General features: G+C 41.4%; 1 protein-coding gene across 1 annotated transcript in view; it reads left to right on the top strand.

The window, feature by feature from the left end:
* Window positions 1-16,653, top strand: part of LOC108799531 (phosphofurin acidic cluster sorting protein 1-like) — a 235,587-nt gene that overhangs the window by 25,375 nt on the left and 193,559 nt on the right. Inside the window, exon 4 of the mRNA XM_018571396.1 lies at window positions 3,309-3,400. Within this exon, the coding sequence (XP_018426898.1) occupies window positions 3,309-3,400 (92 nt within the window). The remainder of the gene's footprint in view (window positions 1-3,308; window positions 3,401-16,653) is intronic.

Raw genomic sequence — 16,653 nt, 5'->3', positions numbered from 1 at the left:
CACCTGTTGGACTGAACACTGCTGAATTCTATAGTTTGCTTGGAAATTGGTGGCTAAATGTTTCCCCATGGCCCCTGTGTGTGTTGTAATGTAGACACCTATCCAAGCTTGCTCACGTGAAGGACTACAATCTTATGTTTAGTTTACTTATTTGTATTGAGATTGTAGTGTATGACAGGAGCCAGCTTGGCGCGGTAGCTACTTTACAACACACATAGGGACCATGGGAAACAAAGTAGCCACACTAAGGAAGGACAGTGTCAGCACAAATTCAGAAATTATTTGAGGATCTACAGCTGAGTGATGCACAAATAAGTTCCCTTTTTGTTAATAGTTACTTGAATACATGTTTAAGGTTTAAATTCGGGATGCACTGATCCCATTTTGTTAAGACCGAGTACAAATACTGATACTTTTCCTTAAGTACTCGCTGATACCAATTACTGATACCTTTTTGTGTGTGTTATGTGACAGTTTTTCTAAAACAATACAGACTAATAATTTTAAGACAGTGGTGGAGCGCCAGGGTCCAGACGCAGCTGAGACCCTTGTAGTTCTGCCACTGTCTCAAAGCTGTAGATAAACTACAGGGGTGGGTCCCAGCAATCGATTGTATAGCAATGCAGAATACCACCATCTATAGAAGACTATAAATTCCAGCAATACATTATACAGCAGTGCAGAATAATATGCTGGTCTCACCAGGGCTGTGCGGGCTGTGTGTGGGTCTCACCAGGGCTGCTTGTGGGTCTCACCAGGGCTGCTTGTGGGTCTCACCAGGGCTGTGCGGGCGGGTGCGTGTCTCGCTAGGACTGCGTGCAGGGTCTTGCTGTGCGTGTGACGGCAATGAGGAGGAAATGTGTTGCTGGACCGGCGCTGTAAACAGCCACCGTGAGGTTCCCATACGGCTGCCGTGAGATCCCCAGCAAGAGCAGTCACAGGCTCTGCAGGCTTTCCACCACCCCTTCAAAAATATGCAATTAAAACATATTTTTTAGTATAATCAGAGCCTGAACTTTTTTTTAACTACTTCCTCCATTAAAAAGAATTAACTGGAAATGGTATTAGGAACACCTATCAAGATACACTTTATTAAATTACATGGTGCAATAAACTTAAATATAAACCCCAAAATGAAAAAAAAAATCCCACTGTGTGATAAAAAATTGTGACAATGCCCCTAGACTGCCTTACACCTTAACAGCAGCATACAAACAGTTAAGGCAATCAATAAAAATAGTGAGCTTCAAAGAATGTCAGCATGAATGTTAAAACTTTGCAAAGTGCAAATAGTCCATTTCAGCATGTAACATGGATAAGCATGACTCCATAGGAAATATCTCACAGACAGATGAAAATCAGTTACAGGTGAAACTCGAATAATTAGAATATCGTGCAAAAGTAATTGCAGTAAGTGCTGCAAAAGGGGCCCAAACCAAGTACTGAGTACATATGCATGCTTGTACTTTTCAGATGTCCGATATTGTTCTATGTACAATCCTTGTTTTATTGATTGCATGTAATAATCTACTTTTTTGAGGTTGTGGATTTGGGGTTCTTGGAGTTTTCATGAGCTGTAAGCCATAATCATCACAATGATGACAAATCACGGCTTGAACTATCTTGCCACGCATGTAATGAGTCTCTCTCATATATTAGTTTCACCTTTTAAGTTGCATTAGTGAAATAAATGAACTTTGCATGATATTCTAATTATTCGAGTTTCACCTGTATATTGGGATTGAGCAATAAAATGAGGCACAATGTGCTGTATTTGTATTTTACATGTATAGTTTCAATTGATAACCGAAGATGAAATCTTGGCTAACTAGAGCTCGCTGCCCCCCATGAATTGAAACATGGAAATAGAAGCAGCCATGGACTGCATAGGTATCAGCACTATATTAAAGTGGCCCTTTACCCCCTTTCACTTAAAAACACATCGGCATGCAGCTATGCATGCTGATTTTAAATCATCTTACATTCATTAGTTTAACAAACTTGTTGTTTTTCTTTTACTTACAAATTGAGTTATTCTACTTCCTGGTCCACTTCTGGCACAAAAGGTGGAATGTGCCCAAGCGTTGCATCCTGGAAAGGTTACATCAGCAGTGCATTGCTGGGAAAGCTCATCTGTAATCTCATGAGATCTCAGGGAAAGGAATTTTGCTCCCCTCAGATAATGTGCATTGTCACATGTCCCATAGTTTTAGGAAGTTAAGGGACAGCTAGTAATTTGCCCTTTTTTTTACATGACCACAACCAGAAGAAAAGAAAAGAGAAATAAGGTATGCAAAGGATACAAAGCCTGCAATTATCTAGAAATATCTGTTTATAGCTTGACATTATTAAACATTTCTAAAGGTGTGTTTGTTGTTATTTTAAAGATATGGGTAAAGTTCCTCTTTAAGCTCCCAACTATGAGCATGCAACTCTCAGGCCCATAGAAATAGAATCTTCATATAATACATATATTCTGAAGAAAAAAATAGCATGCTTTGTCATGGAAATTAAGAAGAAACACAGCCAGAAACATACAGGTATCCACTACAGATGAGAACTTGCCCTATGGGAACAGACTGATATAGTAAAGCCCTATTTCCACCTGTTGTGGTAATTTTGCAGCATCAATCTGCTTTGCTGGATAGTGAGGAAAGTTTAACGATTAGACTCATGTTTCCCCCCATGGAAACTTTTAATAATTCACAACAATATTCTTACGAATGACTGAAGATTTATTGCTGAATACTGGATAGAATACTGCATAAGGAGCTTGGAGTGTGAGTAGTAAGGTATTGCATAATTGGACATCTTTATTACGTCTCAAGGGTTGCTTCCATTTCCTTGTGGTTATATATCTTGCTGCAGGATATTTAGAAAAAGGTTTGGTAATGTCACTACTGTGCTGCTCACTGTTCTCTTACTGGTGTTTCTGACATGACTAATCCAAGCCCTGCCTCTACCAAATGTGCCACCTGCATGTACAAAAAGGCAAGTCCGTACTGAGAAAAAGTTGAACTGTAGGGAGACTACAGGCAATAGTCTTTTACCCAAGTCCTTTCTCCTCTACCTGCCTTTGACACAGCTTCCAGATATCAGGGTTTTTAGCTCTTTGCCTAGGGTTTTTCTCCTACCTCAGCAAGTGGTGGTGCATTAGAAATAGTTAGGAGATTGTTTAATACACTGCAGAAGATGTAATCTGACAAAAAATGACTGTCCCTTTTTGGTAGTTTCAGTTTAAAAATGGAAAAAACTAATAACTGAATTTTTTTGTGGAGGTTTTTAAGCCAAGTGTATCATGTTCACAGATCGTTCCCCAGATATTGAAAATTATTCAGAAGATGAAGATGAAAGTTTCTCCTCGGAACAAGAGGGTAGTGATGACCCACTGCATGGACAGGTAAAATACATTTCTTGGATATTGAAAAGCTTCCCACCATATTGTGGCTATGTGAAGTCTGAGATGTTGTTCATGAAGCTGGTAGGGAATTATGCCTCCTTGTCTAATGACAGTCATTTTGCATACTTGATTTACAAGCTTAGGGTAAGCATTTATTGGAGAGAAAAAACTGCAAGCTTTTAAAACAGGTGAGGTATCTTCTTCAAATAAGGTAAAAAAACAAACTGAATACTTTATAGTATTTACACACTGGTAAGGATAATCAAGTTGAATAATATTAAATGATGGTAGTTATTTTGACATACATGTGTAAAACTAATTCCTGTACAGAGATTAATTGATATACAAGATTTTGAACCATCTACCGAAGATGCAGAAAATTAATACAGTTTACATATTGTGAGGTGAGGACTATGTGAAGCTACTGTTCTATTTAAAATGTATATTCTGTTTGTTTTGATGGGTTGTATATCTCTATTCTGAGCCTTTATTTGGTTCAAGGGTGAATTTCCACTTCTGCTTCCGTTTACTTTCCTAAGCTTTACCACTGCTTCGTTCAGCTACTGGGAGTGAGGAAAGGAAGCCCTGTGTAAGATCTGAGAGACTCTAGTCAGAGCTTACAGAGGACTATTGAATCTCTCCCTGTTCCAATCACCACATACAGGCAGTGTCACAGGAGAGGAAGGGGGAGTGAGTCACACAAGTGACTTCTACACAGTAATAATGGGTGTTTTCTTTTCTCCTGGTGGCTTACTGAAGGGTGAGTATGTGCTGCTTGTGGTGGTTGCATTACATCTAACCTGTTGCTTTGTATGAATAAAGCACCTGTTTGCTTTAAGGGCCTCAAATATGGTCATTACTGCTGATATATCTGGAGCACCTCAAATGATATTAAACTAGTGCAGTTTGTTCAAAAAATCTAAGAACTGGTCGCGTTAAACTGCAAGGGACTTAAACCAGCCCCTGTTTAACCCTGCCTCCAGTCATCATTCTTCAGTTTTTTGTGTCCTAGGAAGTTGGATACCTTTTCCTCGGCTCTGTGTAGAAAAAGTCTATTCTCTACTTTTGTTAAAAGAACTATGGATTACTCTTTTTATCCCATAGTTCTCCTAAGGGTCACAGGCAGACATATACTAACGCCCTCCAGTGACCTAAAGCTCAGTATATAGCGAAGACAGAGCTACAGCTCGCTACATACTGACAACGCTGCAGCCGGGACGGATCCTGACAATACTGTCGAGATCCACTCAGCTAGCTGAATGACAGCGGGCTCTGCCTATCTAGAGGCAGAGACAGCTTTGCTCGCCCCTACCCTGTCCGTTCCTCCAGTCAGCGCTGGAGGATCTGAGAAGGGGGGGAGGAATCCCTGCAGGGAGCAGTGACTGACAATCACCGTTCTCTACAGGGAGATTATCGTAAAGTGATCGAGCGACGGTATATGTTCGCTCACATCCCGATCAATAGAGCCGACATGTGACTTTTGTGTTTTATTGTCACACGTCAGCTCTAACTAAATCACTCACCTCATAGTTCTCCTTTAACCATTTTTTCCCTACTTTTTTCATTTTATTTTTCCTTCAAGCAAAATAGTCAATATACTGTAGATCTTTTTTTCTTTGGTAAATGCTTTGGTAGAAGTGATTAAGGGTAAGTCCTGGTGCTTCAACCTGATTACTGAAAGATTGAGCCTCTTCTGTGGCCGAGCTGCAATGTTTTTTGTTTTTTTTAGGACATAGCCTTAGATTTTTTTCAACTTTCTATTTTCTATTCTATGCCACTTTGTGTTAACCTCTTCCCAACCGACGATTGAATTACTCTGTCACGATCTTTCAGTTAGTTAAAGCGGACCTTTACACTCAAAAATAAAATGCTACCAATACATCCCTGTATGTATGATGATTAATAATAACATAGACATGTCAGGTGTAAAATGCTGTGTTTTTGAAATACTTACACTTGCAGAACATTCACTTCCTGCTTTAAAAGTGCAAGTTACTACAATTTGCTCTCCAACGCAATGCACACTGGGATTGCCTGGTCATCAACAGAGCATTGCCATTTAAAAATGTAAAGTGCCAGTATCTGCACTTTAGTATCAGGGCATTTTAACGAGCATTTGTGAAAGTGCCCAGTATTGGCTTTATTGGCAGTATATAGCATTCCTAGTTTAAGTCTTGAGTTTAGTGCCACTGTAAGTGGCAAACAGTGTTTCTCTGGCACCTTTGCTCAATAGATAGCATAGTTTGACCAGCACTTTTGCCTAGTGAAACTCCTTTATGTGTGTCTTATGCCACTCCACAATTGCTGTAAGGGTTAAAAGCATATGCAGCCTCGTTCTCAGTCCGCTCTCTTTCTCACCAATGGATTGCGGGTATTCCATGGCTTGGTCTCTGTTGCAGTCACAGGCTCTGCAGGCTTTCCACCACCCCTTCAAAAATATAAAAGAGAGTGCTTCTTGTGCAAGAAAAACATTTTCTAGTATAATAAAATATTACTCACAAAGACAGAGTGTGTATTCGGCATGAGGACAATCTGCCAATTTGCTAAATTCTGTTTGAGGCTGGCAGTAAACCATGAGGTTCACTAGGTTAACTGTCAAATATGACAACATTCTCTAGCTCCCATAGTCCGATTCCCCAACCCACATGTTTCAAAGGTCTGCCTTCTTCGTTCGTCGTGGTGGAGGGTGGAGGGGGAATAGAAGCAGAGAGCCTGAACTTCTTTTTAACTACTTCCTCCATTAAAAAGAATTAACTGGAAATGGTATTCGGAACCTATGTCAAGATACACTTTATTGAATTACATGATAGAATAAACTTAAATATAAACCCCAAGATAAAAATGTTACAATGCCCCTAGACTGCCCTATACCTTAACAGCAGCATACAAACAGGCAATCAAAGACAAAGGAAGACACTTTAAAAATAGTGAGCTTCAAAGAATGTCAGCATGAATGTTAAAACTTTGCAAAGTGCAAATAGTCCATTTCAGCATGTAACATGGATAAGCATGACTCCGCAGGAAATATCCCACATGCCCTAGTCACACGTGCCAGAGTTTCAGGAATTTAAGGGAGAGCTAGTAATCTGCCCTTAATTAACATGACTACTGCCAGAAGACTGAAAAATAAAAGAGCAATAAATAAGGCATGCAAAGAATACAAAGCCTAGTCACATGTGCCAGAAATTCAGGAAGCAATAGGAGAGCCAGTAATCTGCCCTTAGTAAACATGGCCACTGTCAGACTGGGAAAGAAAAGAGAAATAAGGTATGCAAAGAATACAAAGCCTGCAATTATCTAGAAGTATGTGTTTGTAGATTGTGATTACTAAACATTTATAAAGGTGTGTTTGTTATTTTTAAAGACCAGTGATGGAATAATTCCGTTATGCAGGAAAATAAGCGCTGGTCTGTGGAGTGGCCAGCGCTCTTGGGGTTCATGCTGTTGCTGGGTCCCTCGGTCCCTGAGGCAATTTAGAAGGTTCCAGAACTGCGGTAGCTAATCACAGTGGTCACAGTGCTGTTACAGCCACTGATCCGGCTTGCAGCTCATCATGCTGAGCTGAGCAAACCGGATCAGTGTGCTACAAAAGAGATACAAAGTACACTGTCTCCTCAGAATACTAAGTATCAAAAGCCCCTGTAAATTAAAATTAATTAACCCTTTAGTGCCCCTAGCTTAAAAGTTTTAAACAGTTTTTTTAAACTTTTTAAAATTCTTACAAATTTAGAAAAAAGTAAAGAAAATTAAAAAAAATGTTTAATATAAAAAAGAAAATATAGTGCCAGTGGCTGTTAGTTAGGAGACAAACATACCCCAATCCAAAAATTATTCCACACAAAAATTGTATTTCACGGTATAACTCCCAAAATAAATATACTGAAACCCCAGACATATGATATACCCTAAAAATCAGGACAAATAAATTAAGTTATTATGAAATACTTTCTGTTAGCTACACTAATTATGTACACATTATTATTGCCAAAACTGTGAAAAATTTGGGGGTTTCTTCCATTTTATTTTTTGCATTTTATTTTTAAAATAATATGAATTGATATATGCATATGTCACATCAAGTTAAAGCCCATTTTGTCCTTTAAAAAAACGGTTTATAATTTGTGTAGGTGCAATAAATGAGGAAGATGAAAATTATGGTTAAACAAAACACATAGAAAAAAATGGCAAATTGTTTCAGTCCCCAGGAACTAAAACATTTTCTGAAGCTGTGTCACTAAGGAGTTAAGATTATCCTCATCCCTGCTTACTTGAGGTGCACCGGAATGGAATTTTCTGACCAAAACGGAAACCGAAAAAAAAATGTCAAGTCTGTTATTATATATTTATAATATATATATTTATTTTTACAAAATATGTAATTATTGTTACTATTTAGTTTTTTTTAAATTAAATATTTTAATTTTTTAACTTTACTGTCAGCGGGAGGCTCTGGGAAATATCAGGGGTTTAAACAGACCCCTGATATTTCCCTTTTAAAATGGAAAAATAGAATGGAAAACAGAGTCCTCAATCTCTTTTATTGCAGCCCCTGTCATGAATGAACAGGAATCCTCTATATTAAGTGGTCCTGTTGATTCATAACCTGTGGAGATAGTATGTTTACCATGTTCACAATCATTCATAATTTGGGACACAGTAAACATACTATGTCAGTTATTTACAAGCAGTCAGCGATCAGCTCTCCATCCCGACTCTGACGCTGTAGTCCTATTTGTCCTCTGCACAAGTCCTAAAAGTCCTCTGCACATGCCTGGAAACCTATAATAAAGGTGAAAGATAAACGTGTGCCTTCCAGCAAGGTTTCACACAGGAAATTACATCAAGGGGACCATATATAAACAAGCACGCTAGACTTCCTCCTTGCTGATTGATCTTCAGCTGTTCTTGTTGTCCTGAGTTCCTTGTGATTTGTATCCAGTTTCTGACCTGACCTTGCCTTGATTATCCTCCTGCCTGTCTAATACCCTTGCGACTTCGGTCTTCCTTCAGACTTGCCTTGCCTCCTGCCTGTACCCGCTCTGACCCTGGCTTGTCTCTTGACCACGCTTCTGGCTCCTGAATTGGTACTTCCATTGTCCGATTTGGCTTGACCCTGACTTGGCTTCTGTCTTCTGTATCCGGCATCTGGTCAGCTTCAGTTCAGGCACCAGTGCTGCCCTTTATCCTGTGCTTCCTGTCACCTCATCCAGGGATACTGGACAAGTAACGCAAGGGGTGCCACTTTCTCCATCCGCTCTCACTCCAGGTACATGACAGATCAATCAGCCATGTCTGAGATCGAGAAGAGTGCGCTTCCTGCTGAAGCCCTGTGTCAACTACTTTCTTTCCTTACCCACGCAGTTAAAAACCTGCAAGAAGGTTATTTTCAATTGGAAGGACGCATTGTGGCTCTGACCCCATCAACACAGTCAGCCTTCTCTTCTGTGTCAGGACGTCCTGAGCAACCCCCTGTGGCTTCTACGGTAGTCCTGCCACTGTCCAAGCCGCGAGTGCCAGCCCTGGAATGTTTTTCAGGAGCCCACCTGAAGCTTTGTGCGTTTAGAAACGCATGTCAATTATATTTTGCAGTGCAACAAAGGACTTTTTCCTCTTAAGCCACTAAGGTCGGCTTCACTATTTCTCTGCTAGCAGGGGAACCAAAGACTGGGCCCATTGTCTCCTTGAGCAAGAAAGTTCCATCCTTAACTCTATTACATCTTTTTTTGAAGCCATGGCAGAAATGTATGATGATCCGCAAAGCACTTCATCCGCTGAAGTTGCTTTCCATTCACTACAACAAGGGCTATGCCCTGTAGAAGATTATGTTGCAGAATTCCGCAAATGAGGGGCAGATTTCCGAATAAAATGACACTGCCCTGCTACATCAATTCCGCTCAGGCCTATCCGAAACGTTAAAAGGATGAAGTTGCTCGAGCAGGGGTTTCCGACTCTTTGGATGAACTTATCTGAGTAGCTATCCAACTAGATAGGAGGTTTAGAGAGAGAGAGACGGACCGAGCGATCTGCTGGTAACCGTCCTGTGTGGATTACCCCGTGCACTGCCTACTCTGGCACCTACCTCATCAGCAGCTGCTCCTATAGAATCCATGCAACTCGGGTTGGTCCGATCCCCTTTACTTTTGATGAACGTCAACACCGCCGCCACAATCACCTATGCCTGTACTGTGGTGAATCTGGTCATTTCCTCCGCAACTGTCCTGTAAGACCTATTAAATCCTTCCCCGCCATTTGCCCTTCCAGTCATTCTTAGCTAATTTGACTCTGGATACCTGTGGTCAGGTAGAGGATTTCAAAGCTCCTTTCCAACTGTAAATCTTTGCAAGAAGCACTGACCAAGGCTCAGCAGAACAATAAAAATGTCTAAAGGGGAAGTGGGGACCTGCACCCTGCAGACAAAGTTTGGCTTTCTATGACCAATCTGAAACTGTCCTGCCCTTCCAAGAAATTGAGACCCATATTTATTGGCCCATTCCCTGCAAAGAGACAAATTAATTCAGTAGCCTTCGAACTTTTTCTGCCAAAATCTTACAAAATTTACCTTGTATTCCATGTTTCCCTACTCAAACCTTCAGTTCTTCATCCCTTTCCTGATCGGGTCGCGGGTCCACCTGCTCCCACTCTAGTTTATGGTGTGGAAGAGTACGAGATCAAGGCAATTATGGACTGTAGGAAGAGAAGAGGGATAATTAAATTCCTGATTAAATGTAAGTGCTATGGCCCTGAGGAGAACTCCTGGGAGCCAGAGAGTAATGTGCACGCCACTAAACTGTTACGGGAATTTGGCGGTGGGGGGGGAGAATGTAAGAAAAGTCCTGTTTGTTCTAAAGCTCTTGCACATGCTCAGTACAAACAAGGCTTGACACACATATCTGCCTGGAAACCTATACTAAAGGTCAAAGGTAAACATGTGCCTTCCTGCAAGGTTTCACACAGGAAATGGCATCAAGGGGACCATATATAAACAAGCACGCTAGACTTCCTCCTGATCTTAGGCCGTTCCTGTTGTCCTGAGTTCCTTGTGATTTGTATCCAGTTTCTAATCCGGCTTGCCTTGAATATCCTCCTGCCTGCTTTTATACCCTTGTGACCTCGGCCTTGCTTCGGACTTGTCTTGCCTCCGGCCTGTACCTGCTCTGACCTTTTGGCTCCTGACCCTGGCTTGTCTCTTGACCACGCTTCTGGCTCCTGAATTGGTACTTCCATTGTCCGATTGGCTTGACCCTGGCTTGTGACCCCGACTTGGCTTCTTTCTTCTGTATCCGGCATCTGGTCAGCTTCAGTTCAGGCACCAGTGCTGCCCTGTGCTCTCTGTCACTACAACCACATCTTTTTTTTTTTTGCAAAATATTTTTATTATGTTTCACAGTTTTAAAACATGACAATGCATGCCACTTGTTCCCAACGGGACGGGAACCAGGCGTAGCTATGCACCTAAAAACAGCACACAAAATAACCATTAAAATAAATCAAAAATAGAAAAGAAAAGAAAATCCCTGCGTTGCCTTATTTTAATTTCCCTTGGGGGAAAACCTGCTAAAGTACAGGCGGGGTGGGAACATTCCCCAACATAGCTCATCAACTGTGCTTGTCACCATATAGGCATAACATTCCAGGATTAGAGTGCTAGAAGACTTTAAGAAGGAGGTAATGCTAATAGTATGAACTCCGGTCTCTTTTGGTTCGACAGTGTAGCATGAGTTCGCCCATATCCAGGAGTCTCCTAAGGGGTCACTCTGCCCCCCTCCCCATCCACATCTTTAGTGGTGATTGTGTCCTGGTCTGGATCACAGGTTTATCCTCAGTACCTCCTGTTGGTTATTGCAATTTCCATATTGGTTTGCCTTTCTTTATCTAGCCTTTGCTCAGGCCTTTATTCCTTTAAATACTCTTGTAATGTAATCTCCATATTTGTTGAATCTCTATGTGGCTATTGCCTATCTTTTTCAGTTAGACTGCTTTTTGAATATCTGTTCAAAAATAGGCTGTTTAAGAATGTCTCCAATTCCTGTGTCTCCTAATGGATGATGAAAAAACTTTGTTGTAGAATTTACCGTAAAACTTTTTTCCCATACTGCTTGCTCACAAAACTGAAGCATGATGGAGTTATACGGGTGCTGACTTAATGGTTTTTGTTTGCGAGTGTCCCAACTTCTTGTAGGCAGGAGTATAACCTGACTGTTTAAGAATATTTAGAAATGTTGTGTCCCTCAATAGACTTTAATAAAAAGATTTTACAGTAAGTTCAAAAATCCTATTTTTGTAGCAAAACACATTTTATGCAAAAAAGGACAAGGCACCAACAATGGTTGAATGGCTACAGGTAGTAAACCATGGAGAATGAAAAGTGGACATAGAATTTAAACAATGCATGCACTAACATTGGGGCAGGAAAGTCAGGAGGATTAATACTAACAAAATACACTTCTACAGGGTTTTTTTTAAAAGTGACACACCGCACTGGACAATGTTGTTTCAAAAGGGAAATGTTGTTTCAAAAGGGAAAAAGAAAATAGCACTGCGCTTCAAACTCAAAAAATATTCCTAAAATGTGAGAAAAATTGTATGAAATGTGAAATTGTCACAAAGTGATAAACAATTTTGTGTCATACACAACACCTGTGTTGCACAATGCCTGTGCTGATGATAGTAAGAAAAAGCTCTAGGTCTAATGGTCTAGACACTATAAACCATAATAAACCTAAAAAAAAAATAAAATGTGCTAGTACATCTCATAAAATGTGTACATATAGAAAATCCTGTGTTAAATCTCACAAGGGATGTACAACTCCCTCTTAATCTACATAACCATATGTGAAGTCCATTACTTCTTGATACAATAAAGTCCTTGAAATATGTGAGGATATATCTTCCAACTTTTATAATCCACACCACGTCCGTGAATGCATAAACATTTAGTGAATCAGTGCTCTCCAGTCTCCACCGTGCTCAAAGATAAGATCTGGCCGCACTCACCGACTCCTATTGCTCACCATATTTCAGATGAACAGTTAGCGCTTTGATTATATATATAGAACCAAATCCTCTCCTTTGTTTTTCATCCGACAATAAATTGGGGTAGATTCCTCCCAACTCTGGCTTATCTTTCAAAAATGGTATAACACTATTCCTCCATCTTCCACCTGCTCTTGTGCTCAGAGAAAGAAAAAAAGGCTTCCCATAGTGTAGTACGTCGGAATAAACTTATTTAAAACTATTATAATGCACTTATACGTATGCAGACCGTCGCCTCAGAGGAAGTCAATAGTGACGAAATGCATCGGGTGGGCGGATCTATGCGAGCATTACAATCATAGAGACAGGAGCTCCAGTGTGCACAATCCATGTGCAATTGCCTTATTTTAATTGTAAGTGCATTTTAATCGTTTTAAATAAATTTATTCTGACGTACTACACTATGGGAAGCTTTTTTTTCTCTCTGAGAACTAGAGAAGGTGGAAGATGGAGGAATAGTGTTACACGATTTTGGAATCTACCCCAATTTATTGTCGGATTAAAAACAAAGGAGAGGATTTGGTTCTATATACATCATCAAAGCGCTAATTGTTCATCTGAAATATGGTGAGCAATAGGAGTCGGTGAGTGCGGCCAGATCTTATCTTTGAGCACTTTTTTCTATCTAACAATGTTGTTTTAAAGCAGAACTTTAACTTTTTAACAAAAATAATGAATTCTTACATTGGCTTGCAATTAATTCTTAAACTGGCATTTTTACTATTTTGTTGCATTACCACCTGGAATTAAAATAGATTTTGTGGGTGTTTGCATCATTTGATCTGCACAACATGCCTTCCACTTTGAAGATGCTAAATATTTTTGTTGTGATGTAGACAAGAAATAATGCAAAAAAAAACAAAAACGTCAGCGTGCATACTTATTCACCCCCCAAAGTCACCTTTTGCAGGGCCACCTTTTGCAGCAATTACAGCTGCAAGTCTTGGGGTACGTCTCTATAAGCTTGGCACATCTAGCCACGCTAGGGTTTTTACCCTTTCTTCAAGGCAAAACTGCTCCAGCTCCTTCAAGTTGGATGGTGTCACGTACCTGGCTGGAGACCGATAGTTGAGGAGGCTTCCGCCCCTGGAGATGGTAACAGATGAGGAGAGTCAACGAATAGCATGAGTGCCAAGGATGATGCGGACACTGTGAACTGCTGAAAGTCCAGGAACTGGTGTAGGTCAAGCAGAGCCGAGGTAAAACCGAGCGGGCAGCAGGTTACCGGAGCAGGATCGTTGTCAGGTGGAAGCCGAGGAGTCAAAGCCAGCCGGGCAGCGAAGTACAAAACAGAAGGTAGAGAGAAGTCTAGTAAACAGGCCGAGGTTGAGAGGCAGGCAGCAATCAATGGTGGTCAGGAGAAATCCGGGTCAAGTGCAGGAAACAGCAAATCAGCAAAATCACTGGCACACAGGGGACTAGCTGAAGATCATCCAGGAACAAAGGATAGTTTCGTTTAAATAGGCCAATCCGTTCGAGAGAGAAGCATTTCACTTCCTGTAGGACTGACCTGCGCACGTTTTAGCTGTTACCTTAACGTGCCTAGATAGTAAAAAGAACCCCAAAAAATTCCACCAATATATTAACAGTAAAAAGGTGAGAAAGGAGCAGATAGGCCCAATAAAGGATGAAATCGGGAAGCTTGTCACAAACGACAAGGAGAGGGCCGAGGCGCTGAACGCTTTTTTCTCCTCAGTATACACTCAGGAGGGAAAAGGGTTTGACACACATGATAAAACTCCCAGTTTAACTCAAAATATACCCCAGTGGTTGACAGAAACCGGGATACAACAAAGACTTAAAATGCTCAATGCAAACAAAGCAGTGGGTCCGGATAACCTTCACCCCAAGGCACTAAAGAATTAAGCCAGGTTATAACTACCGTGTTTCCCCGAAAAAAAATTTTGGCTCAAAAAAACGCACTAGGTCTTATTATTTTTAATGTATAACAATCCAAAGTTAACCCAAATTTTAAATCATCCAAAATGGCAAAGTTAAGAATAGGGTGATCAGTGCAATCAGGGGTGCCGCCTCGCTTCCTCTAGCGCTGGCTTCATTGGCACCACTGATTCTCCCCTGTGGCTCTTCAAGTTTCCCCTTATGCCACCACATTCTTAAGGGACCGTAATATACAGGGGTACAGGTACTCCTAGAATGAGATCCTAATAGGTTAGACTTGATGGACTAATGTCTTTATTCAACCTCAAATACTATGTAACCTTACTGATGGGTTTCGCTGGTGTACAACAATGTTTAAGTCATCCCACAGATTCTTTATTGGATTGAGGTCTTGGCTTTGACTAGGCCATTCCAAGACATTTAAATGTTTCCCCTTAAACCACTTGAGTGTTGCTTTAGCAGTATGCTTAGGCATACATTGTCCTGCTGGTAGGTGAACTTCCATCCCAGTCTCAAATCTTTGACAGACTGAAACAGGTTTCCCTCAAAATTTACCTGTGTTTAGCACCATCATTCTTTCAATTGTGACCAGTTTGCCAGTCCCTGCCAATAAAAAAACATCCCCACAGCATGATGGTGTCACCACCATGCTTCACTGTGGGGATGATGTTCTCGGGGTGATGAGAGGTCTTGGGTTTGCGCCGGACATAGCGTTTTCCTTGAAGGCCAAAAAGCTCAATTTCTCTAACGTTCATTGAAGGACACAGGGAATCAGATCGAAGATCATCACCACATGCAGGAGAAAGATGCTAGGCACAAAACAAAAGACCAAGATAGCCTAGGGGTGGGCTCTGCTGGTGGCCAAACCCCCGACCTGCTGACAAGTCTCCAGTTTTTTGCCTAGCGTCAAGAAAAGAAATTTTCTCTGGCAATTCCTTTTGTTTTTCCTCCTTTTTTTCGCTGAATCTACAAGCAAGTGTCATCAGGGTGACATTCTGGATGGGTGTGGATCCTTGTGGACCCTATGGGCTGGGGGTGCCGGCCTGCTGTGGGGGCCATGACTGAGATCGGGGGTGTTTTTTTTCCCCGCCATCTCTGCACACCCTGTTTGCAGTGCTCTGCTCGCATGCGGGCTTCTTTGAGGTGGTCGCTGTCTCTGGGGTCTGACCATTTCCCCTGATGTTACCACAGGCCACATGTATAAGGGGTCTGCTGGAGACCATGCGGAAGGACTTTGGCTGCTGGCTATCTTCCCTGGTATGTGGACATGCCCCTTTTTAGTGAGGGTCCCTACTGTTGGATGACTGTGCCGAAGTGATCTGGTATTGGTTCGCAGAGGCGTAACTAGAACCTTCAGGGCCCCGGTGCAAGAAACCATGAAGGCCCCCCCCCCACAACCGCCATGGCACCGCATGGTTAACAGGAAGGTAGCCGAGGTCCCCAGCAAGCGCGGGACTTTAGGCAGCCGCTTGTTTAAAATTTTAGTGCCGGTGTTCTATCGAACACCGACCCAGTATCTGCGTTTACGTACAGACGGGATTAACGAGGAAACCGGCATTTATTTACAAAGTATTCATTTGTAATTGTTAATTGTGACCGTTAATAATATACCGTCCTTGGCAGTGAATAATTGAATACTATTAACGGTCACAATTAACGATTTAAACAAAATACTTTGTAAATAAACTCCTGTTTTCTCAATAATACTGGTCTGTGCGCAGATGCTAAAGTCGGCAAATTCGACACCGGTATCTGTGTTTAATATCAGGGCATTTTCACGAGTAGGAGTACTCGTGTCCGACTACAAGAGGCACCACATGAGGCTACGGGGATCGGAGTAAAACTGTGAGTAAGGGACGCTGGGACGGGTCTGGCTGTAAATCTATTGCTATAGTGTACTGGACGTGTGTAATGTATATGTAGTACATATATACAGCACACACCTCCACTACACTCCAGCAATAGAGTTACAATTCCATGAATAGGTTAAACCATGATCCATAGTACATAACATGTAGTTGTACTATGGCTCATTTAAAGTCACCTGTCCCTTTAAGAAAAAGTATCTGTAATTGGTATCGGCAAGTACATGAGGGGATGTACTTGTACTTGGTCCTGAAAAAGTGGCATCGGGACATCCCTAGTTGAAGCTATTCTGCATTGCTGTATAATCATCATACAGCAATGCAGAATACCACCAGCTATGCGGGACTACAAGTCCCAGCAATACATTATAATAAAAGTGAGCACTATATCACCTGCATCCCAGCTCACCTGCATCCCAGTCAACGCTCCCTGCAGGGATGCCCACCCCCTCTCTG

Source organism: Nanorana parkeri, unplaced genomic scaffold (assembly GCF_000935625.1).
Source record: "Nanorana parkeri isolate BGI_ZX_2015 unplaced genomic scaffold, ASM93562v1 scaffold1749, whole genome shotgun sequence".
Taxonomy (NCBI): Eukaryota; Metazoa; Chordata; class Amphibia; order Anura; family Dicroglossidae; genus Nanorana; species Nanorana parkeri.
Note: the sequence above shows the minus strand (reverse complement) of the source record. Positions and strands in the feature narration are given on the sequence as shown.